Here is a 26,693-nt window from a genome sequence, read left to right as displayed (position 1 = left end):
TAGTGAGGGCAGTTCTCACCTGGGTGTTGGAGATGTTTGGGGGGCTACAATCCTCTGGAATAGATATCTCTCCTTTTGGGAAGTTTGCACTGAACCTGTCAGCCAGTATGTTGGCAATGTGTGTAGGTTCAGTAATTTTCACATCATTTTGAACTAATTCTGAGCATATCTGGGAGTTTCCTCCTAGGTTTCTAACATAGCTAAAGAAGGCCTTATGATTGTCTTTAGAGTCCTTGGCGATTTTTCTCTCAAAATTTGCCTTGGATGATTTTATGAGAGCTCTTAGTTTTTTACTTATAACGATCAAAGGTGTCTTACCTTTCAAGGATTTTGCTCTATCTTGTAGTAGCTTCCTCCTTTTGTTGTAGAGCTTGTTTATGGCTGGGGTCCACCAGACTGGACGCTTGCCTTTGGTGCAGAGAGTCTTAGTTTTGTTTGGGATTGCCTGATCCATGCAGTCCTGTAGGTGCTGGTAGAAGGCATTTGTAAGTGATTCAGCGGTTTGAGTAATGTTTACCACTGGCTCAGGGGCCTTAAAGGAGACCACACTAGTTTTAGAAGTGTGAAATCGGCTTTTGAGAAGTTTTTCACTGTGGTCTTTTTTGTTTCAGGTGGGTGTGTGATGAGGACCTCCAGCGAGATTAGTTTATGATCTTATCTCACCAGTGAGGGGTATACTTCCGGTGTTGAACATTTTGATCCCATGTTCGTGATGATGAGATCAAGTATGTTTTCTCCTCTTGTAGGGATGGTGACTAGTTGTTCCATGGCATTTGAGTTTATGAACTCCAGGAATCTTTGGGTTAGAGTGTTCGGGCTTGAGTAGTGTTCCCAGTCTATATTAGGGTAGTTGAAGTCACCTAGTATGATGGTGTTTGGAGATACATTCATCACCTCCAATGTTTTCAGGAAGGCCATGTGAGGTTCCTGAGTTTGAGAGGGTGGCCTGTAACATGCTACAAATTGCAGAGCAGTCTTGCCCATGGTTAATTGCACCTGGATGGTCTCCGATGCATCGTGCGTTGCCACCAACCTTGAGGTGTGGGTGTCCTTTATGAATATGGACACCCCCCCTCCTTTCTTGGTGTTGTCCGGATTTTGGGGCCGGAACGCATGATATGAGGTGAAACCTGTTAGTGCTGGGGTGCTCTCAGGAGCCTTGAACCAGGTTTCTGTCACAGCACAGACATCTATGTTCTCCATACTGAGAAGCGCCTCGAGTGCGTGCATCTTGAGATTGAGACTTCTGGTATTGAGCAGCATTACCCTTAGTTTTCTTTCCTTTTTGGTGTTCTAGGGTGGTAGGTTTAGAATTTGAGCCTTGCCTAAAAAAAGCACTATGGGGGTGGCAAGAGCCTTTGCCAATATCCGGAAGCCCAGGGGTGACAGGTGCAAGCCGTCCCTTGCGAAGCAGCGTGGCTTGTCCAGCATGTCATCCCAGGCAGACAGACATTGGATCCCCTTTGAATGACATCAGAATTTAAGCCAATTATTAAAGCTGATCATCTTATCACTGTATTGTGGCATCATTCTAGGTGAAGGTAGGATACTGCTCAAGGCCAGGGTCATACCTGCCTGGGCTACATAATCAGAGAGCTCCTCGATGTCCCTTTTCATGTAGTCCAAGGAGGTACGTCTCAGGTCGTTGACACCAGCGTGGACAATGACTTGAGTCATACTTGTACCTGCTGTTGAGAGACCTGAGTGCTTGCGTTATGTGGCGGATTCTAGCGCCCGACAGGCAGCTTACTGTGACCTTCACCTTACTCAGTCTGGTGAGCGGGACGTCAGTGTGGCTGACTATGGAATCATCAATGGCAAGTGTGTCTGGCATTTTGTTTGGCCTTAAGGGCTGTGCTGTTTGACACTCTGACTGTGTGGTCTATGTGTTGCATGTGTTGGGTCGTGAGGTGGTAGTTGTTTGGGTGTCTGCTTTGGTGGCCTCTGCTGTTTTGTTAAATTTTTGATCAGAGCCTCCGAGTATGTCTTTGTGTGAGTATGTGTATGATTTGAAGTTGTGATATATATATATATACACCCTCACTCGTATATATAAATGCCAAACAGCAGAGGGCCCAGAAACTGATTCCTGTGGCACCCCAGTAGCTACAAATTTAAAATCGAGAAAGCCGGTAAGTTTCGTGCTTGGGATAAGTTGGATAGTCCATTTGCTATCCATCAGACAGTATGGAGGGTTGTATTAAGCTTGTCTAGTTTTACAGTAAGAGCATTAGGAATAGAGCAAAAGTCTTGGTTAGGTTTAGAGAAGAAATGTGCACAGAATGACCACTACCCACAGCCCCTGTAACATTTTCAAAGAAATTTACTAGATTTATGAGTCAAGACCTACCCTTCACAAAATCTCCAGAAGTAAGTATAATTGCTAAATGCTACGTAGTTCATTGATAAACTTGATAGTTTTGCACCAGTATTCATCTTCTGAACAATGAGAAGTATGACACTTTAATGTCTGGAATTAGTGACCAACACCAATCCTCAAGTGAATTAATAAATTCAAAACTTTTATGAAGGATGGGGCAAATATGCAAAATCAGGGGCATATCAGAGATAGGAAAGTCACCGATGAAAAATAAGGCAACCTTATGGACTTTTTCAAAGTTGGTGCGGCTGAAAGTTGTGACTGTCTGCTTGGCAGCCTAACAGGGTTTAAAAAAAATACCTTCTAGAAACGAAAACATTCTGCATAGATCACTCCCACAACAACATTTTCTTTAAAATTTTCAGTGTCACAGATGGACTCCCAGTATTATTTGTGGCATTACTATGGCCATTACCTTCCAGTATTCAAATTTTCTGGGCTTTCAACTCTAAACAATGAACCACAGAGCCTTTGAGGTTTCAAGGGTTCTGTGACTGTCTAGATTATGCTGGAAGGAACTGACCTAATGGCCTTGAAACTAAGCAGAATCCAGAACTTGCTTTGTAGGACATTACTCTTCTTTTAACAGAGGTGCCTTTACTCAGTGAGAAGAAGAAAAAAATTGGGAGGCACCCATGGATGAAGTGATACTCTCTGCAGCCATGAGGTCACCTATGCCTCAAGCCTGTCATGAGTAGATATATCCACATGTGACCAGCAGTTGCTTTCGTAATCCCTATTGTTATTGCACTGAATTTGAATTCTAAGTTTTTTAAACTAGCAAATTGAGATTCTGAAAAGGGAGCTTGTTTGTGAAGGAGAAAGTAGTCTTGAAAGCCATGGGGATTTGACTTTGATTTCAAATTGTGGTTGATTTGCTGTACCCTTCAGCTTTAGATTGCATTTCCCGGTGTTTGTTTGTGTCTTTCGGCTTTTTTTCCCGGTTAGGGGTCGCCACAGCGGAACTCCGGTCCGCTAATGATTGGCAGTAGAGTTTTATATTCTGGCTTGCCGGGCCTAATGCACATCCTTCAACGAAGGAATGCCCATTCACGCATGTCGCCACACAGAAGACGCTCTAACTGAGAATCGAAGGGGCAACGTCTAACTGTGAGGTGACAACGTTACAAACTAATTAAATTAATGTGTGTTTATGGTTAAAAATTTATCAGTCCCTGATTGTTTATACACATTTCCTTAAAAATGCAGTTTAGTACACTTTTCTGTAATTTAAAGATGTCAGTAAATATTGTGTGAATTTCATTCAGTTACACAAAATGTTTTCTGACCGGTTAGAAATCAGTATGCACATTGAAAGTCTGCAATTTGTCTGATTCTCTAGATGCTCTTCTTGTACTCAAGTAATGCGCAATTTTAAAATTCATCTCCGTGCAAATGTGCATTTCAGCTATGTCAGGAGGTGCGGTGTGTTTCCTTTTAATTACATGTAGTTGCTTCAGTTGTTCAATGTTGTCATTACCAGCAGACAGTCACATTGTAGTAATGAATCTTGTAGCAAAGTAAAGTTTTACTTGGGTGCTGATTTCTTCTCGAGTAGTAGCAAACATACTAAGAAAAGTGAAAGTGTAAGTGGATGTCTGTTCAGCAGTGTTTAAGAGCATTGATAACTTAGTAGTTCTGTTTAAGTGCTAAATTTGATATGGGTTTATATCCAATTTCCTTATACAAATTATACATATAATTTGTGCATTTTGTAGGTCCACATTTATTTTATTTTATTCTATTCATTTTATTTGCAGTTTGTTTTGTAGTCATATGTCTTGAGTGGCTAATTGGCTAGTCTAGTTGTCACATGACTTCAGTACCCCAGGTCCCCTAAGGCTTAATCTGTCTGTCATGCTCCCCTTTTCTGAAATACATGTAGAAAAAAACTAAATAGATAACTAGCACATAGATCAGAATTGTGATTTAATTTAATGCTATTTTTCATAGATATGGCAGTTTTGTATCACATTGATATGTTGACATCTTTCACTTGTTTTCAAGTTTTGTTCTTTTTTTTTTTTTTTTTTTTTTTTTTTGCTTGTACAAGTTACAGTTTCAGCCAATTGCTGTTTTTTTCCTTTTCTTATCCAGCCCTGCAATGTGAAAGACTGGGAACTTCAAGTCCATTTCAAGATACATGGGGAGGCCAAAACATTCATGAATGGGGATGGAATGGCCATCTGGTACACAAAGGACAGAATGAAGAAAGGTAGGTCTTCATTCAGGTGTGTGGTGTTTATTGTTTCATTTGTTTGGGTGAAGCACATCAAATTCAAAATATCAGCTCATGTTATCTTGCTGAAAAGGTCGTCTTTGTAGTCTTCTGATTTTTATGCAGTCATTCAAATTCAGCTGTTTTTACATTAAGTTTTTGAGACAGTGTAGAAGATAGGAAGGCCTGACTGAAAATATTCCATTCACTTAGACTGGTTATACTGAAGGAATGCAAGGGGTGTCCTGAGTAGTTTTACAGTAGAATGTAAATCTGATGCCTAAAAATCAAGTTTCTAACTCTGCGTAATGGTCTTCTCACTCATAGCCCCTCTTTGATGCAAGACATTTGAAACCATATTTTAGCATATGATGTAATTTTTTTCTTCTTTAGTAGATTAGAAAATGCAGATGTTATTTCTTATATAACAGTTTAAATTACTACTATTTTTCATGCATACAGCAGTTTTGTATCACAGTTCAGTTATTTGAAATCACGCTTTAGAATCAGAGAGAGTTTTACTTAATTTCATGTGTGTTTAAAAAAGCCCTAAGACAAAAAAAAATGATATCGGTATTCTAAACTAGGGATAAGTAATCTGGACTTTCTGCCCTTGAAGTTGTACTGCCTCACTCATAGTAAAGAAATATGTTGCTCTCAATTTTTTTATCTTGTTTTTGGGATTGTGCGGGTACCATCCCATCACTAGCAGTCGTTTTGACCTGCAAGTCTGGCTTTCTGCCTTCCTTATCTGGAGTGTGCCCAGTTTGGAGTAGACACCTCACATTCTCTAGGGCAGACAAACAGCTTGGCACAGTGTTTTCCTTGGTGATTGCTGAAATTTTTGTATGTTATGAATGCATCATCTTTGTTAGTCAGCATGTTTGCTGCAATACCCGTTTTGCTGAGCCCATGTTGAGTGCACATTTCCACATATCTGCAGTGCTTGTCTGGATTACAAACACTCCTTAGATGGGCACAGGCTCCTACACCCATTTGCATATAGCATGCACTTCCAGAACTTTCTCCCAGAAGAAGCTCTTGCAGTAGGAATTCACCAAAACTACCTCTTCCCGGATAGCTTAACTGGCATTAGCTGTTCACTCTCATTTTCTTTGGTTAGCTACCCCGGTGTCTGCACTGCTAATTGAACCTGTTTTTTTTCTGGGTTACATTCAGGGCTTTATTCCTCTGTGCCACTTAGACGATTGTTTTCAGTAAATTAATACCAATGAAAGTAGGAAGAGAGGAAATATACCTTCCTGATGTTACATTGATAGCATTCTGTATGGCCAGTAGAAGAAGGGTTAATTATATTCCATTAAGTCACATATCTAGTGCTAGGAAAGAGAAGTATAACAGTTCAGGTTGTGTGGGTCATGTAGTGATCCAACTCCAAAGTACTCCTACAGATGGATGGCATATTCTACTCTTGCTTATTAAGTTCTGAGGCAGATGGACCCCAAAACACAGACATCTTTGAGATATGTGTTTAATCTTTGTGTTTATTTGAATTGGGATTAGTTTATTTCAGTTCTAGTTCAATTGAAGAATGACAAGTGGCAAGACTGAGATCATAAAACAGTGGTACAGAACTTCCTTTACCACAAAGGTTTCATGGTCTTGATAGTAACTTTATTTTGCTGTACTCGGGATTTGCTCTTCTGAAAAAAAATGTTATTTTATGATAGTTGACATTACTTAAAGATTTATCAACCTGACAAGCTGATCTACAAATCTAAAGAACATATTATAACTGACCTCATCAATTCTGATATTAAACTTTTTCGTAGGCTTGACTCTTAATTTGGTTTCATCAAAGTGAGATCCTGTTACATTTAGTTAACTTCTTCAAGAAGGTCACTCAAGCTGTAGAAAGAGGTCATGCTGTTCATATAGTATATTATGATTAGGGCAAGGCATTTGACAATATACCTCATGCTGGCATAGTAAGAAAGCTAAATGCTCTAAAATTAGATCCCTACAAGGTATTATAAATATCGAACTGGTATGGTAAAAAGACAACTCATAGTGCACATGGTAGGTGCTTTATTTGAGGTCATGCAGCTAACAGCGGAGTCCTTTAGGGTTGTGTTTTGGGCCCCCCCCCCCCATTTTCAGCAGTTACTTTTTGTGATTTCCAGAGTGGAAACCAGGACCTTTGGTTAATTAAGTTTGCAGGTGACTGCAAACTGCGTGCTATTATCAATACCCCATCTGACACCTGTAAGTACTGAAAGTGTAATCAAATTAAAATGAAAAAGTTATAGCATCATTGCATTTGGCAGACAACCCCTTCACATAACATATTGTACAGATGATACCCCAGTATAACACAAAAATGTAGAAAGGGACCTTAGAACATGTTTACATACATACATGCATAAAAATATTTCAAGAACAGGCGTTAATAACCTTCTAGCCTGCCAATATACCAAAACAGTTGTTCCCATAGTAAGTGTCCAGGCTGCTCTTAGTGTAATTTGGTAGACTCTTCCATGCATCGGCTGCTATCTCATAACCAGTTTGCTTCTCATTCCTATATAATCTTCTACACAGACTGCCTGATTTTGTACTACTATTTGAAAACCTCAAACATTCCCAGTTAGTAGTCTATAAATGCCTTGTATACCATATGTGTATGAGGCACTGTACAGGTTTAGGAATTTTAGTCTTCCATAATAACTTAATTTTCACATCCATGGATGCCCTTGGTATATTTCTGCTGTATTCTTTCGAGTTTACTCATGCTTGTTTTTTTTTAAGGTTTCCATATTGTTATTCCATACTCAAGTCTGGGTCTAATGTAATTAACAAACAGTGACTTCATCATTGATTTCCTAGACTTTATAAATATTTTTATACAAATATCATTAACCAATTGGTTGAAATGATTAGAAAAACTTGAAACTGGATCTACCCATATACCCGGGTCCTTAAATGAATCTGCAGTTTCAATCACTGTGTGCTGTATTAAATATTCACCTTTCAATTTGTCTCCCAAATCCCATATGCTTTTTTTTTTATATGTATTTATCAGCATATTCTCCTGCGCCCAAATGGTCATTTTAGTCAAGTTCTTTTGCAAACATGCCCTATCTGTAAGATATGTAATCTGTTTACCCAGTTTCAAGTCATCTGCATGCAAGGCGTACAACACCTCACATGAAAAAGATAGGTCTGGAAGATGAAATCTAAACAAATATGGGCCTACGATAGAGCTCTGTGGGACATTCTGACTGTGACCAAGAATTTCACCTGTCCAGCTGCTGTATGATGCTTGTCATGTACTATCTGTAAGCCATGAAGCTATCCATCTTGTTAAGAGTACATCAATACCTAGTTGTTATTTATTGATCAGTGTTTTGTGCATTACCCTGTCAAATGATCAAGATGAAACTATATAAATTACATTACAAAGCAATTTTCCTTCATAGCTGTTATTATATTCTTATAGAACATCATGTTATATGTGGTAATAGATCTGTTTTCAAACATATGCATGCTGCTTATATGGTTTCAAGCCTAATTCTGACAATAGCTTATCCAATATTACCTTGTCTGTTATTTTTCCACAACATGAAAGTAGACTTAAGGGTCTGTACGAGTCTGGGTTTGTCTTGCTTCCCTTTCCCGTAGACAAGTTTAATAAGCACATGTCTCCAATCTTGAGGAATCTCCCCATATTTATAAAACCTAGTAAGTAATACATATAAGTGATACTGTAAGATCTTGCTGAAGTGTTCTCAGGTCATTATTACAAATTGTGTCTCCTCCCTGTGTTTTGTGTGGGTGGTTCTCTTTCATTATCTAATTTGATTTAAGTATTTGCGGTTACCTGGATGTCACTAGGACAACTTATCATCCCCTTTGTGGAGCCAAACTGTTTTGCATAAGATTTTGTAAAAATATATATAATCTGTTGTGTCTAAGAATACATTTTAGAATCCACACACAATATATCAGTCTTTATCCTTCCACATCTTATATATCCTGTAAAATGGTTTCATATATATATATATATATATATATATATATATATATATATATATCAAAATTACACTTGTTCGAAAAAGAAAAGTAGATCCCCACTTCAGTGAAAGTGCACTTCAACAAAACTGCACTTTTGCTGAAGTATAGTAGCTGGATCGGCTAACCCAAACAAAAAACACACAAAAACATCTTTTACAGGAAGACAAGCCCCCCTGGACCCCCCATGTGGGGGGATGTGCCCCCTGCACCCCCCTACTTTAATATTCACACTTCAAGATTGTACTACAGTGGGGAAAAGAGAATACTCCCTCATCCCCACTGTACCACAATCTCAACACTAGTTTGCTTAGTTGTACATCAACACCAATTTTTGTACACCCATAGCTTGAACCATGTTGTCAATGTCTGTACTTATCTTTTTTCTTATACTAATGATCTACAAACTTTCCATGTTCAATTTTGATTTCTTCCTTTTCACCAGCCCCTTTGCCTGTTTTTTTTTTCCTATCTTCTTTTTTGGAAAAATGTTGCCTTTTTCTGCAGACTAAAGTTTAATTTTTTTATTTAGTTTTAAAACTGTAAATAAATCAGTTGTAAAACAAACAACTGTTTACATAGGCCCACAGCTGATCAGTACATCAAAGTTGTACATCAACAATTAATATTTTTGAAGCAAGTCTTTAAGCCAAGATTATATGGATATGTAATATTAGAAGTTTTCATCCTTATAGTATGCAGTTCACTACTGCAAGCAATTTTGCCATATTAATCAATTCAAGCACTAGAGGGGTAACTTTATTTTTCCAGCAAGAATAGACCAGAAAAGAGGCACTTGGGTTTTTGGAATTATTTTAGGAATTGGACCATTAAATAAAACTAAAGACTTAGAAATATTACATCTATCTGACCACAGAGACTGAATAAAGTTATTAATTTCTTTCCAAAAAGAGATGACTTCACATTCATATACCATATTCACCTAATCGGCTATTATTTCACAAGTGTTTAATTCTATGTGATTTATACAGAATTGTAATTTTGTTAGGAGTGACAAAAGATCTGTGTAAACATGTTTCCAAGTAAAAATGATCCAATATAATAAAGATGTAGTTCGATCTGTAGATTTTAATACTAATTTTGTGTATTCTTCAAATAAGTCTTCATTTTTAATTTTTAGGAGTAGTTCCAATAGGAATTATCTAAATATGTGAAATATAACTTAAGAATTTTATAAATTTGTGACAAATAATTATTTTTCATTGTATTATTATTATTGTTGATGTTTATTAATAATTCCAGTAATTTGGGGAAAGATTTCTTATCTAGATTAAATATCTTATTTACCTCTGTGTTCACAAAGTCTCCAAGTATTTGTAAAATTAACCAATTTTCAGAAACCTGATTGTATTTGGATCTTAAATGTTCAACAGTATATGTGTATATATATATATATATATATATATATATATATATATATATATATATATATATATATATATATATATATATATATATAAATGTTCAACAGTATATATATATATATATATATATATATATATAAATGTTCAACAGTGTATATATATATATATATATATATATTTATATATATATATATATATATATATATTCAACAGTATATATATATATATATACATATATATATATATATATATATATATATATATATATATACATGTACCATTTAAGAATTGATGAAAATAAATTACTTTGTTTCTAAGCAGTCATTTATATATGGAATTGGAAACGGAGAATATTAAGTTTTTAAATGGTTTGAGTAGGTCAACTTCTGGAAAGAGGAAATTATATTTAAATAGGGAATTTGGGAAGAGGGTGTAATACCATTTATGCAAAAATCTTTTAATAATCAGATAAAACTATTAGGTACTATTTGACAGGTTGTATGTTTATTATTTACTAATAATATTTATTCATGTATTTGTTTCCATTTTGAATCATAAAATGAATTTATTCACGTTATAGCTTTTACAGTTGTTGAAGTAGCATACAGTTGAATATCAGGGAATCCTATTCCACCCTTATCCCAACCTTTTCAACAAAAAGAAACTCTTGGTTTATTAGGATGCCCCCAAAAAATAAATAAATAGAATATTGTTTATCTCCTTCATCATTTTTTGGTGAAGATAGTACTAAAGATTGTAAGACCAACAACATTGTAGGGGGAATTACCATCTTAATAAGCATCAATTATCCTTCCATGTAAAGAAGAATTTGTTCCAATTTGTGACTAAGCTTAACATTTTATTAACACCCTGATGAAAGTTCGTATCATTTCTTTACTGTTAGACATAAGGGTTATACCAAGGTATTTAATTTGATTATTGTTCAGATTGAAGTTAAAATATTTTTGTATGATTTCTTTTTTATTTTTTGACTAACAATGATCTCATTTTATTATGATTAAATCTTAAGCTTGAGATTTCTTCAAACTGACTCATAGAACTAATTATATGTTCTAATGAATTTTCTATATTTCCGTTTGTTGGTAAAATATCATCAGCAAAGAGTTGAATATTTAGTTTGAAATCTTCTTTTATTTTGATACCATTAATGTTCTTATTTGATCTTATACTGTTAGCAAAGGGTTCTATAGTTAATGCAAAAAGTAAAGATGATAATAGCCTTGTTTTTTGCCTTTTTGTAATTTAAATGAATTGGACATAAAATAATCTATTTTAATATAAGCACAGGAGTTATTGTACAACTTTGAAATGAATGCAGTTAGCTCAGATGAGAAATTATACACTTTTAAGTGTTTTAAACGGGTATGACCAATCAAAAGCCTTATCTAAATTGAGACTAATGATAGAAAGTCCTTTTTTATTTTTTATTTGCATAGTCTATTAATGTATTTATTCTTATTATATTATCCTGTACATGTGTAGTTAAAATAAACGTAGTTTGATCATTGTTAGTTTAGATATAAGTAGATTAAGTCTGTTAACTAAAATGGACATGAACATCTTTTAGTCCACATTTAAAAGTGAAATGGGTTTGTATAGGTTCATAGGTTCATAAGGAGGTACTAGGCGATTGGCCCTAGGGCCTATATAAGCCTAGCCAAGAAGGTTCCCTGGCTTTCGCCACCCAAGAAAATTATTTTCCTGTGCCACTGTCGAGCAGAGCCATAGAAGTGATCCCCGGGGTGAATTTCCTATTTCCCATCCAATCATCAAGATTTTTCTTGAAGAGTGCTAGTGAGGAGCTTTGTTTGATATAGATAGATAGTTTGTTCCAGAGTATGGGAAGTCTTTGGGACAGGAATCTTTCCCTCCAGCATGTTCTGTTTATTGTGGTGACAGGGTTTAGGTCCCTAGAGTGTGTAGCTTGGAGGGATTGGGATTTCTTTAAGTGGAGCATGTCCAACAGCCCTGGGTTTGACATAGCTTTGTATGTTAGGCAGAGATTGCCTCTGAGTTGGGGTTATGCGACGGAGTAAAGCTGGAGATTTTTGAGACTGTCTGCATAGGGCCTCTTTTTGAGGCCGGTAATCCTCTTTGTGAGATATTTCTGCGGTCTTTTCAGTTGCTGTAGATGTCTTGTGAGGTACATGCCAAAAGGGGTGTTGTACTCTATAATGGGTCTAATGAGTGATGAGTAGGGGGAACAATGACCTCTTTTTTTCCTGGATGAGAAACCTTTTGTGATGAGGTGTGCCACATAGAAGGATTTCCTGTCTACTGTGGCGATGTGATTATCAAAGAAGAGACTACTGTCCACCTGTGTCCCAAGGTCTCTTATCACACTGTCGGTGTTAAGTTTACTACCGCCTTTGTGGTAGTTCATGGGTACAGAGTTTTTACCAAAGGGGATGACAATGCACTTTTTGGCATTGAGCTTGAGGCCATGGCTTTGACACCAGGCATCTGTCTCAGTGAGGCCCTTTTGTAGGATGTCCACATTGTTAGGAGTTTTGATTATTGCTCCTAGTTTGCAGTTATCTGCAAACTTCGTTAGCCAAAGACCTTCTGTGTTAGCCTGTACTTCAGAGAAGTAGATACCAAACAGGAGAGGACCTAGGATTGAACCCTGTAGTACTGCACTTGTCACTGGTCTGAAGTCGGATTCGGAGTCTGCTACTTTCAGTGAGCCAGTTGGCAACCCATCTTGTGACATAGGGATTTATGCCTAGTTTAGTGATTTTATCTATAATTCCAGAGTGGGGGATGGTGTCGAAAGCCTTGGCAAGATCTAGATAGGCTGTGTGAACCACCTTACCCTCATCTACGGCTTTGGTGACTGCTTCAAAGAAGTCTATCAGGTTTAGGAGACATGATCTGCCTTTTACAAACCCGAACTGGTTAGGGTCCAGAGTTTGGAAATTACCAATGTCTTTGTTTATAAGTTCCATGATGATTCGTTCCATGGCCTTGCAGACCAGGCTCGTCAGGCTAATGGGGCGGTAGTTCCCGGGGTCCGTGGTGGCTCCCCCCTTTGTGGAGTGGGATAACTGTCAATGTGTGCCATTCAGTGGGCACAAAGCCTGATGTGAGGCTATGATTGAACATGATACTTAGGTGGGGTGCCACTTCGCTCTGTATTTTGTGTAGAATGCAGCCTGGGATGTTGTCAGGTCCCATGGATGCTGTGTTCTTGACTTTGGATAGTGTGGTTTTTACCTGTGCAACCGTGATTACAGGAACTTTGCATTCTTCCAGTATAGAGATGGGCCCTTTAGGGGGTAAGGGGGGGGGGTAAAGTTAGCACTTAACCTATCTGCCAGGATGATGGCAATATCAGTTGGTTCTGTATATTTAGTACAATTGTGCTGTAACTCAGAGCAGATGTGAGTGTTGCCATTGAGATTCTTGACATAGCTATAGAATGCTTTGTGGTTGTCTTTAGAATCAGTGGCAATTTTGTTTTCGTAACTAGCTTTAGAGGATTTTATGAGGGATCTCAGCTTCTTACTGGGACTGACCAGGGAGTTCCTCCAATCATGGGATTTTACTCTTTTTTGCAAGTTTCTTTTTTCTGTTGTAGAGTTTGTTTATGGCAGAGGTCCACCAGATTGGCTTCATTTTTTTGGAGGATAGCATCTTAGTTCTGTTAGGGATAGCATGATCCATGCACTTGGGTAAGTGCTTATAAAGTGCAATTGTGTAGGATTCAGCAGTCGTACCTCTGTTGTCTGTCTGCATGGGTGTCGTGAAGTTTGCCACTTCTGTCTTAAGAAGCATGAAGTTGGCTTTGGAGAAATTTTTTACGGTAGTTTCCCTAATGGGGGGTGGGGACGGGATGTGGATGTCTAGGGTGATTAGCTTGTGGTCGGATCTGACCAATGAAGAATTGACCTTTGGTGTGGAACACCGGTCACCCATGTTGGTAATGACCAGGTCTAAGATATTGCTGCCCCTGGTGAGGGTTGTGGATAAGCTGATCCAAGGCATTGGAATTTATGAATTCCAGAAAATGTTGAGGAAAAGAGTTGGTACATGAGTAGTTTTCCCAGTTAATGGTGGGGTAGTTGAAATCGCCCATTATTAGGGTATTGGGTTGTACCCTAATATTTTCCATTGTATCTAGAAATGAGGAATGGGAATCCTGGGGCATGGTGGGGGGATCTGTAGCAAGCTACAATTTGGTTTGCAGTCTTGCCCAGAGTTAGTTGCACTAGGATAATCTCAGATGCATTATGCTGAGCAGCTAGTCTGGAGGTGTGGGTATCCTTAATAAATATGGACACGTCTCTGCCTTTAGTGTTTCAGTCCAGGTTAGGTGGCTGAAAGGTGTGGTATGAATTATAGCCTGGTAATGCAGGGGTGTTCTCTGGAGCCTTGAACCAGGTATGATGAACACTTTTTAGGATCCTTTATCTTGTTTTAAAATAGGTGATATGAAGGAATATTTCTTGATTGGGGACTTAAGCAGTTGTTTCTATTTCTCTGTAGACCTTATCTAATATTTTAACTACATAATCCGGTAGTATTTTATATAGTTCCTGGTATACTGCCATCTGGGCCTGACACCTTATTTTTTTAACACTTTTATTTGATCTTTTATTTCTTTTAACTTGAATGGTCTATTAATCTTTTATTTTTTCACTTAATTTATTATTTATATTTTCCTTTAGAAAAGTTTCAACTATATCATCATTGTCTTAGATTCATAGGTAAATGCCCGGAAGGCATTTCTAAGCCTAGCCGGAATGTGTTGGCTTTTGCCACCCCCTTAGATTAGTTCCCTGTGCCTCTGTCCAGCAGAGCCATTAAAGTGATCCCTGGGGTAAACTTTCTGCTTTCCATTCACTCGTCAAGGTTTCTCTTAAGAGGGTTAGCGAGGAGCTCTGCCTAATGCAGATTGGAATCTTGTTCCAGAGCATGGGAAGTCTCTGGGACAGGACACTATCCCTCCAGCATGTCCTATTTATTGTTGTGGTGAAGTTTAGATCCCTGGAGCGTGTGGCTCCAGGGGATATGGTTTTCTTTAGGTGGAGCATGTCCATCAATTTCGGGTTGGACATGCCCTTGTATGTCAGGCAGAGATCACCTCTGAGTAGGCGGTATGCAACCGAGTACAGCTGGAGTTTCTTCATTCGAGCTGCATAGGGCATCTGCTTGAGGCCAGTGATCCTCTTGGTGAGGTACTTCTGTGGTCTTTCCAGTTGTTGCAGGTGGCTTGTAAATGGGGCATTGTACTCTATGATGGGTCTGATGAGTGATGCATAGAGGGTGACCTCTTTCGATCTGGATGCAAACCCTTTTGTGATTAGGTGGGCCACATAGAAGGATTTTCTTACCACTTTGGCAATGTGATTATCAAAGGAGAGGTTACTATCTACTTGGGTCCCCAGATCCCTTATTATGTCTTCTGTATTTAGGGGGCTACCACCAATGTGGTAGTTTGTGGGTACTTTATTTTTTCCAAAGGGGATGACTATGCACTTTTTGGTATTTAGCTTGAGGCCATGGTTTTGACACCAGGTATCTGTCTCAGTGAGACCCTTTTGGAGGATGTCTGTGTCAGCTGGAGAGTCAATTATAGCCCCTAGTTTGCAGTTGTCTGCGAACTTGGTCAGCCATAGTCCTCCTGTGCTTGCCTGTACCTCTGAGAAGGATATACCAAACCGGAGGGGTCCTAGGACTGAGCCCTAGGGAACGCCACTTGTAACCAGTTTAGAGTCAGACCTAGCTCCCGCAACTCTTACCATGTGAGTTCTGTCCATGAGCCAGTTAGCAACCCATCTTGTGACGTAGGGGTTTATGCTCAGGCTGGTGAGCTTGTCTATAATACCTGAGTGGAGAATGGTGTCAGAGGCCTTTGCAAGGTTTAGTTAGGCTGTGTCGACCACCTTTCCCTTGTCTGTAGCCTTGGTAACTGTCTCAAAGACGTCCACCAGGTTTAGGAGGCATGATCTGCCCTTAACAAAGCTGAACTGAGTAGGGTCCTGTGTTTGAAGGTTTCCAATGTCTCTGTTAATGAGATCCATGATGATGCGCTTCATAGCTTTGCAGACCGAGCTAGTTAGGCTTATAGGGCGATAGTTCCGGGGGTCCGTTGTGGCTCCACCTTTGTGGAGTGGAATAACCATTGCTGTGCGCCACTCTGTGGGCACATAGCCTGTGGAGAGGCTGAGTTTAAACAGTGTGTTTAGGTGAGGGGTTAGTTCATGTTTGAGCTTGTGTAGGACGCAGCCTGGGACACCGTCCGGTCCCATTGATGCTGTGTATTGGCTTTGGAGAGGGCTGTTTTATCCTGAGTGTCTGTGATTTCAGGGGCACTACATTCTTCTGGTATAGTTATGGGCTCTTTTGGGGGTGGGGGGGGGGTGAAGTTTGCACTGAACCTGTCTGCCAGGATGTTGGCTATATCGGTTGGTTCAGTGTATTTTTTGCCATTCTACACTAACTCTGAGCAGATCTGAGAATTGCCACTTAGATTCTTGACTTAGCTAAAGAATGCCTTGTGGTTATCTTTGGAGTCCATGGCAATTTTTCTTTCGAAGCTAGCCTTGGATGATTTTATGAGGGAATGTAGTTTCTTGCTGATACTGATCAGGGATGTCTTCCTTTCTTGGGATTTTTCTCTTTTCTGTATTAGTTTCCTCCTTCTGTTGTATAGCTTGTTTATGGCAGGGGTCCACCAGACTGGTTTCCTTTTCTTGGAGGAGTGAGTCTTGGTTTTGTTTGGGATAGCACGATCCATGCATTCTTGTAGGTGCCCGTAGAGGGGGTTGGTAAAGGATTTTGCAGCTTGGACAGTGTTATCCTTTAGCATGGGCACTTTGAAACTTCCCAACTCGGTATTAAGTAACGTGAAGTTTGCTTTTGAAAAGTTTTTCACGGTGGTTTCTTTGACCGGGGTGGTGGTGGAATGTGGATATCCACAGTGATTAGTTTATGGTCAGATCTAACCAGTGAGGGGTTGACCTCCATGTTGGTGATGACCAGGTCCAATATGTTGCCACCACTGGTGGGGGTGCTGACCAGTTGATCTAGGGTGTTTGAGTTTATAAATTCTAGGAAATGTTGGGCAAGGGAGTTTGTACTTGAGTAGTTCTCCCAGTTATTTGGTAGGACCTTTATGTTTCCAGGAATGCAGAGTGGGGGTCCTGGGACATGGTGGGTGATCTGTAGCAAGCTATAATTTGAATAGCAGTTTTGCCCATTGTTAGTTGCATGTGGATGATCTCTGAAGCATCGTGCTGTGCCACTATCCTGGAGGTGTGGGTATCCTTGATGAATATGGATACTCCCCCGCCTTTTGTATTTTGGTCTGGGTTTTGTGGCCGAAATGTATGGTATGAGTTGTAGTCTGGTAGTGCTGGCGTGCTCTTTGGAGCCTTAAACCAGGTTTCTGTAACTGCACATATATCGATTTTCTCCATACTGAGGAGTGCCTCGAGTGTGTGCATTTTGAGGTTTAGACTTCTGGCATTGAGTAGCATTACCCTCAGTTTTTTGTTACTTGTGCTATTTACGGCGGAGGGTTTGTCTTTTGAGCCTTGCCTAAAAAAGGCACTATGGGGGTGGGAAGAGCCTTTGTCAGTATTCAAAAGCCTAAGGGTGACAGGTGCAAGCTGTCTTTAATGAAGCAGCATGGCTTGTCAAGCATGTCATCCCAGGCTGACAGACACTGGATCCCCTTTGAATGACACCAGAAGCTTAGCCAATTGTTGAAATTGATAATCCTTTCTCTATACCGTGGTATCATTCTTGGTGAGGGCAGGATGCTACTCAGGGTCAGGGTCATACCAGCCTGGGCTACGTGATCAGAGAGCTCCTTCATGTCTCTTTTCATGTCTGTTATTTGTATTTATATTTTCTTAAAATATTTGAATGCTCTCAAGAATACTTTTAGTATCTGTTCTACTTTTTTATTATTTATATGTATTATAACTTCTTTAATATGATTTAGTTTATTCATTTGGTATAAGAGCAGGTTTATGCAAGCTGGGAGAGTCAGGACTTTTCTGTATCAAAAAAGAGGCTTAGGGATTTCCTTCTTCTTCCTCAGCATAGCCCTTTGGCAATACCTCCTGTATTAGACATTGTTGATGATGTGTTTTTGGATTCAAGCATGGCTCCTGATTACTGAATATGCCTGAAGTTTGTTTTACCAGGTTTATTGAAACTTTATGATTTAGAATTTCACCATATTTTGTATTTGAGTTTTTAAGTTCAGACTGTCTAACGTCATTTGGTTTTAGATTTAACTTTAGTGTGTTTATTTTGGTCTGTAGTGTACTCAGTTTTTTGTCCCATTTTGTTGATGTTCTTCGTTTTTCACTGTTGCAGTCATTACATTTGGGTAATCTGCTGGCAGGTTGCCTTCAGTCGGCCTGAATAACAAAGTCTTGGGTCCTGCGTTGGTTGCTGTCTCCTCTTCCATGACGTCAGGTCATCAGGAGGTATAAAACATGCAGCCAACGCCATTTTATTCAGTCTTTCTTGCCGCGCGGTGCCCGAAGCAGAAGCAGTTGGCAAGTTACGGTTGGCCGACTCTGAAATTTTTGCATTCGAGTTTGAGAACCGAAGTCTTCAAACTAAAGCTAAGTACCCCGTTGGGGAAACTTTTTCTTGCTCCTTACCGATGTCAGTAAAAGTTAATAATTGCATTACTTGTGGGAAGCAAATGCCTGATAAGGATTTTCATTTGTACTGTATTCCTTGCCTAGGCCCAGATCACAACATGCCTTGCTGTCGGTTTTGTGCTAGATTTAACCAATGCACTATTAAGCATCGGAATATTTTTGCTTCTAAATATTTTGGTTCATGATTTAATTATCCTGAAATGTCATCTGTTAGCAATCCGACTACTGGAGTTCACAAAAAACGCAAAGAAAAAGACAGAGACAGACCGTTTATGTCCAAAACCAACAACGAAGCTTCTCCTAAGCCAGTCGCCAGTTCGCCGGTACTCAGTGAGGTGCTTTCACAGCCCCCGATACCCGCTACTTTAGAGTCGCAGGCCTCTACCGAGACCCATTCAGAGTCCGGTATGCCGTGAGATTCTCCAGAGTATTGAACCTGTGGCTGTCTCTCCCTTGGATGGGTCCGGAGCCGCTGAGCAGGCACCGGCTTCTGAGGGTGTTTTCAGGCCTCAACATTTTTATATTAAACTGACTCCAGCCTCAAAAACAAGGTCAAAAACATCTTCTATGTCTAAAAAACTGACGCATGAGCCACATGCTCAGGCCCTTATACCTAAAAAACAAATGATCAGAATGGCTGAGGATTTAATTACCATGATCAGGGGTTCACAACCCCCCCCTCCCCCCCCCCAGCTAAGAGGCCTAGGCAAGACACTGATTATGAATATTCAGATCAGGTTTCCATTTCTTCTGATTCCTCTTCTGATCAGGAATTTCTGTTCCACCCTATGAGGATTCTGATGCAGAGAAATCCATCCCATCTGCATCCATCCCATCTGCATCTCCTCCTGAGGATTACTCTTTTGGAGAGACTTTGCATACTTTATGGGAACATTTTCACTGGGAGAGTCAGGACTTTTCTGTATCAAAAAAGAGGCTTAGGGATTTCCTTCTTCTTCCTCAGCATAGCCCTTTGGCAATACCTCCTGTATTAGACATTGTTGATGATGTGTTTTTGGAATCAAGCATGGCTCCTGATTCCCTGCCTCCAGCTCCTAGTAAGCCAGACAGACATTACAGGGTTCCCGACTCCCACAAATTTCTATTCAAAAATCCTGCTGCTGATCCTGAGACTATTTCTCAGGGTCCCAATGGTGTAAAGGCCTCTACAGCCAAAAATCCTACCCCGTCTGACAGAGATTCCAGAGTGCTGGATAGATGGGAAAAGAAGGTTTATACGTCTGCAACCTTGGCAATCATGGCTTAAACTGCCAGTTTCATATGCTTAAATATCAGCAGCATGTTATGGGCTTACTGAAACAGAAAATTATGTTGATTTCTGATTGTGTGGAAAGAGTTACAGGCATTATTGCAATCAGCAGAACAGGTTGGAAAGCATACTTTGCAATGTGGTTTTGATTCCTTGGAGGCCTCTTGTAGGGCCACCATTACTGGATCTGTGATTAGAAGGCATGCCTGGCTCAAGGAGCAAAATCTGCCTGATTATCTTAAAGCTAAATTGTTGGATGCCCCTTTGCAGAATGATACTCTGTTTGGTAATAAGGCAGAAGAGGTTTTAAAGAAAATGGAAGACAAAGCTAAATCTATGCAAACTGTAAAAGATTTATTGCAAGTGCAGCCACCCAGGTTCAGTAGACACTGGCCTACTAAAAATAGGTCCTTTCCAGAGTCCAACAGAGCCACTCAAGGCAAATCCAGGTACTCAAAAGGCTCCAGATACCAATCACAGGGTTCTTACAGGTCAAAGTAATGGGGTGCCTCCACCTCCAAAACCTGGAGGAAACAAAGCACAACCCTACAGTAAGCAGTCTCAATGACTTTCCTCTACCATCACCAAGCACTTACCTTTTGACAGCCCCCTTGGGGGGAAAACTAGCACTTCATGCTCAAAATTGGCAGTTAATTACCCAGGACAAGTGGGTATTAAACATAATATCCCAGGGATACAGATTTCATTTCCGTACTTTGCCATTTCCAAACAGATGGCCGGATCTGCCACAAAACCAGTGGGCAGAGACCCAGAAACAAGTCATGTCCCTCATGGATATGGGGGTTATTCAACTGGTACCAGAAAAGGAAAAAGGACATGGTTTTTATTCAAGACTTTTCCTGGTACCAAGAAAAGACAATTCATGGCATCCAATACTGGCACCAGTAATTGCATTTTGCAGACAAAGAAGCATGCAAATTTATCCTTATCTGGACGACTGTCTCATTCAAGCAGAGGACAAGGACACTCTTCTTCAACATCTGGCGTTTGTAAAAAGGCTTCTAGCATGCCTAGGGTAAACCATAAACGAAAATAAATCACAACTGGTACCCTCTCAAATAATCACATTCCTGGGTGCAAGCTTGAATACAACTGCCCAGATGGCTTACCTTACGCCAGACAAACAAAGACAACTGACAACATACTTCAAACAAATGGCAACAAAAACCCAGTTATCTGCAAGACAAATTCTGCAGGCTTTGGTGTTCATGGCATCCTGCATTCTACTAATTCCATATGCGAGAATGCATATGAGGAAACTTCAGTGGTACCTAAAAAGTTTATGGAGTCAACATTGTCACAGTCTGGAAACAATGATCCCTCTCATTCCCTGCCTACAACAGGAGTTTGTTTGGTGGGCAGAGACACGTCACCAAAACAACGGACTGTCATTCCTTCTACCCCCCTGCCACACAAACCTTAACTACAGACATGTCAGACTATGCTTGGGGGGGCCACCTGGTGGGGAGATGCATTCCGGGCAAATGGAGCCCAAACTAAATGCATCTGCATATCAACCAGAAAGAGATGTTAGCTGTTCAGAATGCTCTGACAGCCTTCAAGGACTTACTTCATCCAGGACAACTACTGATAAAGACGGACAACACCACAGTTATGTGGTACATAAACAAGCAGAGGGGTACACATTCCTACCCCCTTTGCAGACTAGCCATGGCCTTGTGGAACACAGCCTTGACTTACCAAATACATCTTCAAGCTCAATTCCTGCCAGGAAAACAAAATACTCTGGCAGACGACCTAAGCAGAAATCTTATGGACCCACATGAATGGAAACTGGATCCACAAATCTTCAGCATGTTAACACAGAAATGGGGGAGCCCAAACATAGATCTATTTGCCTCTCCTCAAAATTATCAGTTGGACAAATTCTGCACAAGAACTCATCACAAAAAAGTATGGAAAGTGGATGCCCTACACTTCAGCTGGAAAAACCTATCAGTCTATGCCTTTTCCCCTCTGCCTCTACTCTCCAAGGCCTTACTAAAAATCAGACAGGAAAAATAAAAAATGATCCTAGTTGCTCCGGACTGGCCTCACCAGCACTGGTACCCACTTCTAAGGAATATGTCTCAACTTCCTCCATGGTACTTGCCTCAAATACCTAATCTGCTGCCTCAGCAGAACAATCAAATTCTGCACATTCAGCTCCAAACTCTGAATCTTGCAGCATGGCTAATCAATTCATTATTCAAACAACACCTCTCAGTAAATCTGTGATGGATGTCATTTTGGAAGCCAGAAGGCCTAGTACTAGAAAATCTTATGCTGATAAATGGAAGAGATTCTGTGCTTGGAACCAAGCACAAGGAACAGACGCAGCAAAGCCCAATATTCCTCTTATTTTACAATATTTGACTGAGATGCTTGACAAGGGCCTATCTTTTTCTTCAATAAAAATCCATGCCTCTGCGATCTCGGCTCATTACAACACAGAGCCTCCCCTCTTTTCTTATCCTGTCCTTAAACAGTATCTTAGAGGGGCCAAAAATTTAAGGCCTCCCAGAAGATCACCAACTCCTGCATGGGACCTCAATTTTGTGCTGGAAAAACTCACCCTGCCTCCTTTTGAATCAGCAGCTCCTGCGGATATAAAATTTCTATCTTGGAAAACAGCTTTTCTCTTGGCAGCCACTTCAGCAAGAAGGGTTTCAGAACTTTACCCGGACAGGGTGTCCTTCAGGACCAGTCCTTCTTGTATGCCTAAGGTGGTGTCCAGTGTGGCTGTTAACCAGACCATTCACCTGCCGACATTTTACCCAAATCCACAGAACAAGGGGGAGCAGATTCTGCATTCATTGGACGTACACAGACAACTAAGATTCTACTTAAACAGGACCAAATCTCTAAGAAAGTCTGAGCAACTACTGGTTGCATTTGCTGCAGGGTCAGAGGGGAAGGCTATATCAAAGCAGACTATTTCTAAGTAGATAAGCCACTGCATTTGTTTCTGCTACTTGCACCATGGTAAACCTGTGCCCAAGGGGATCAGATCACATTCCACCAGGGCTACATCTACTTCAGAAGCTTTTCTCAGAGGGGTTCCAACCAAAGACACTCTAGAAGCTGCTACTTGAAGCTCTGTTCATACCTTCACAAAGCATTATCATTTGCCTCTCTTCTCCAAATCCAGGGCAGGCTTTGCCACTGCAGTTCTGCAGGGTCTTATAGCTGCTCCTAATGCTGTTTAGTTCCATCCTCCATCCATAGCTTTGGGATTCTACCCAAATGTAATGACTGCAAGTCCGGGTTACCCACCTGCCATCCCCCTTTCTATACCTTTTCTTTTCTTCACTATACACTAAAGCCTTTGTGGTGTATTTGCTTTTAGATGAAGGTAAAGTTTATGTTGCTAAAAGTGCATTTATACATATTTCTGTTTATTTATATATATATATATATATATATATATATATATATATATATATATATATATATATGTATATATATATATATCTATATAATTTTTGCTCCCCATTTGGGGGGCACCTGACATTTGGGGCAAGAAAAACTGAATAAAATGGCGTCTGCTGCATGTTTATACCACGGACGACCTGACGTCATGGAAGAGGAGACAGCAACCGATGCAGGACCCAAGACTTTGTTATTCAGGCCGACTGAGGGCAACCTGCCAGCAGAAATGTAATGACTGCAAAAGTGAATACACTCGAAAATCTACATTTATGGTAAGTGTACACAACTGTACTTTTTACTAATATACCAGCTTGTAACTCTTCTATTTAAGTAATCCTTTAGTGAGTCCCACATGACAACGTCAGTTAACTTCACCATTCATGTTTATTTCTAGGAAATGTTTGATCTCTTTAAAGTAACATTCCTTGAGTCCTTTTATTTTAGTAATGTACACTGGTAATCTCCTGTGATTGCCAATTTTTAAAATATTAAGCATTATGGTCTGACAATGGACATTATACTATCAAAACTTCTCTGATATGTGATAACAGATTGAGACAAAAATGTCTATGTTTGTGTTCTATATCTATTAGACAATGGGTAAAACTGAAGTGAATTTGTTTTCCTTAGCTCATATATATCCTTTAAATTCATTATTTTTACAAAATTTAAGTGTTTGGCTGAAGATGTGAGTCTTAGGTTTCTATCTGCAGTGGAATCTTTGTCTAACAAAATACAATTATAATCACATGACATTATGATTTCACCTTTCAATTAATAGGCTATAGTATCCAAGTAACTTTTTTGCATGTGTAGGTCCAATCCCTGGAATCCAATAACGATTCACCAATGTATATAGTTTTTTATTCCATTCCATTATAACAATGCTTAACATACCGTTTTAAAAAAAAAACGTATGCATCTTTTACTTTAGGCATTACTGGTGAGTTCTTCTATAAAGTGAGGCTGCCTCTTCTTTTAGCTCGAAAGCCAAAACCTGCTCAAACCAACTAATTTGCTGATGAAAGTTTATTTACATCTTTATTAAGTAAATGTGCTTCCAGTAGAAATACTGTTTCAGCTTTATGTAATTGCAAATATTTGAACAGACTCCCCCTCTTTACTGGATTATTCAATCCATTAATAAGTCAGACATTTATATAAGACAGGAAAAAAAAACACAGGTAGGATGACACTGCATTTATGTACAGAGCTTATTGTATACTTTATACAGTGTGAAATTTTCAGCTATGGACAAACTTTTGAAACCAATAAAAAATTACCTAATGATATAACCTTAAAATATTCCACCATGAAATAACTTGTACATAGCTTGAAAAAGATGAACAGACTACCTCTCAAGCTTTCCATTAGACTAACAAAGCTTAGCTCATGCTTTGATTCATATTAATGTCTCATTTTTTAGTATGCATCATATTAAAAAAAGACCATTGGTGAGTTATGAATAAGAAAAGTTAAACAGGTGTTCAGAATCTTTCTTATAAGTTGACCAAACTGAATATCTCTACGGTAATCTTTCTCTGTACCTCACATTATCTCCATGGTCTACTATAGGGAGGAAGTCAGTTGTTATTTTCATATTTATTAATGTATAGGTTGGACAATTTTATACTTTTTCTATTTTAATCATTTTGTATATAAAATTTTACATAGGATCATAAGTTCATAAATTAGTACTAGGCTAACTACTTGAATCATTCCAAGCCCAGTCAGTTACCTTATATGATAATCAAATCCTGCACCTTATGCCTAGAAGGTGAGCACCTTAACCCCTATGCCAAACTCCTACCCTTGTAAACATGTATATGTATGTATATGTGTGTGTATATATATATATATATATATATATATATATATATATATATATATATAGGTCTACTTTGAAACATCTAAAACCCATTGCATCTAATTTCATAACACTGATACCAGAACAGCTAAAACCCATAACATCTAAAACCCATAACATAGAATTTCATAACATCTAACACTACAAATCATAAGAAAATAACATCCCCTCCACATATAATGACACCAAACTACCAAACACACTTTTTATTACGTTTCTGCAGGGGGGAAAACCCCCCTGCACCCCCCATGTTGGGGGCTCCACCCTCCACACCCCCCATAAATTAACTATACCAACTCCAAGATCGCACTACAGTGGGAAAAAGTTAATTTCCTAACTCCACTGTATCAAGCCCCCCTGCAGAAACATAGTAAAAAGTGTGTTTGGTAATTTGGTGCCATATGTCATTATATGTGGAGAGGATGTTATTTTCATGTGATCTGTACTGTTGCATGTTATGAAATTCAATGTTATGGGTTTTAGATGTTTTGGGTTTTAGATGATCTGGTCTCAATGTTACGAAATTAGATGTTATGGGTTTTAGATGTTTTGAAGGGGACCCATATATAAATATATATAAATATATATATATATGTATATATATATATATATATATATATATATAATATAAATAAGTGTATGTATTTGTGCGTGTGTATATATGTATTTGTGTATGTGTGTGTGTGTGTGTGTGTGTGTATGTACACACACACACACACACGTCTTGTCCTATTACTATATTCCTAGATTTTATACTTTAGCTATAATCCTAGTATAGTGTGATATAATGGAACATTTATTTACTCTTAAATATTTTTGATACCCTTTTTAATGTAGTACTACTGTTAGAATCAGTCCTATGTTTTTCCTTAAATGTTGTATCTAATAGTATCTGAACAAATATCTTCCCTTTTAAGATTAACCTTTCCATAACAAATTGTTCTGAGATATTTATTTATTATTTATTTATTTGCAGCTGGTTTACCAGGATAGTCCATTGGGTCACAAAGAACCTGTTTTCAATGGAGTCCTGGGGAGAAAAGCTCCAAGCAGAAAATTACAGTGAAATATCTTGTTACAAATTGTTAAAATTATAGTTACAAAAGCCTAGTAAAAACAATTACAAATACAACAGAATAGTGATTAATATACAATCAAAAGAGAGAATAACATTTACAATATGATAACAGAGATGACTTTACATATATGGTATGTTACACTAAGAGGTGCATGTTATGCAATCGGTATCAAGGCTTAAACAAGTGAGATCAGGATGTATGAGATAGGAGGAGAAAAGAAGAGAGGAGAGGAGATTATATGGGGTGATAGCAAGAGCATTCCCACTGCGAAAATAGATGTGAGTGAAGAGATTTTTTGAAAGAACAGATGTTTGAGGTGGTGCGGATGGGTGGTGGTAGGGAGTTCCAGAGACGAGCTAGA

General features: G+C 39.0%; 1 protein-coding gene across 1 annotated transcript in view; it reads left to right on the top strand.

Annotated features, from left to right (window-relative positions):
- The window catches only part of LMAN2L (lectin, mannose binding 2 like), a 364,835-nt gene that overhangs the window by 96,393 nt on the left and 241,749 nt on the right, over positions 1 to 26,693 (top strand). The window contains exon 3 of the mRNA XM_044084378.1: positions 4,478 to 4,595. Within this exon, the coding sequence (XP_043940313.1) occupies positions 4,478 to 4,595 (118 nt within the window). The remainder of the gene's footprint in view (positions 1 to 4,477; positions 4,596 to 26,693) is intronic.

Source organism: Protopterus annectens, chromosome 9.part0, assembly GCF_019279795.1.
Source record: "Protopterus annectens isolate FY-2018-M chromosome 9.part0, PAN1.0, whole genome shotgun sequence".
Taxonomy (NCBI): Eukaryota; Metazoa; Chordata; order Ceratodontiformes; family Protopteridae; genus Protopterus; species Protopterus annectens.
The sequence above is the reverse complement of the archived record's forward strand: the minus strand, read 5'-3'. Positions and strand labels throughout refer to the sequence as shown.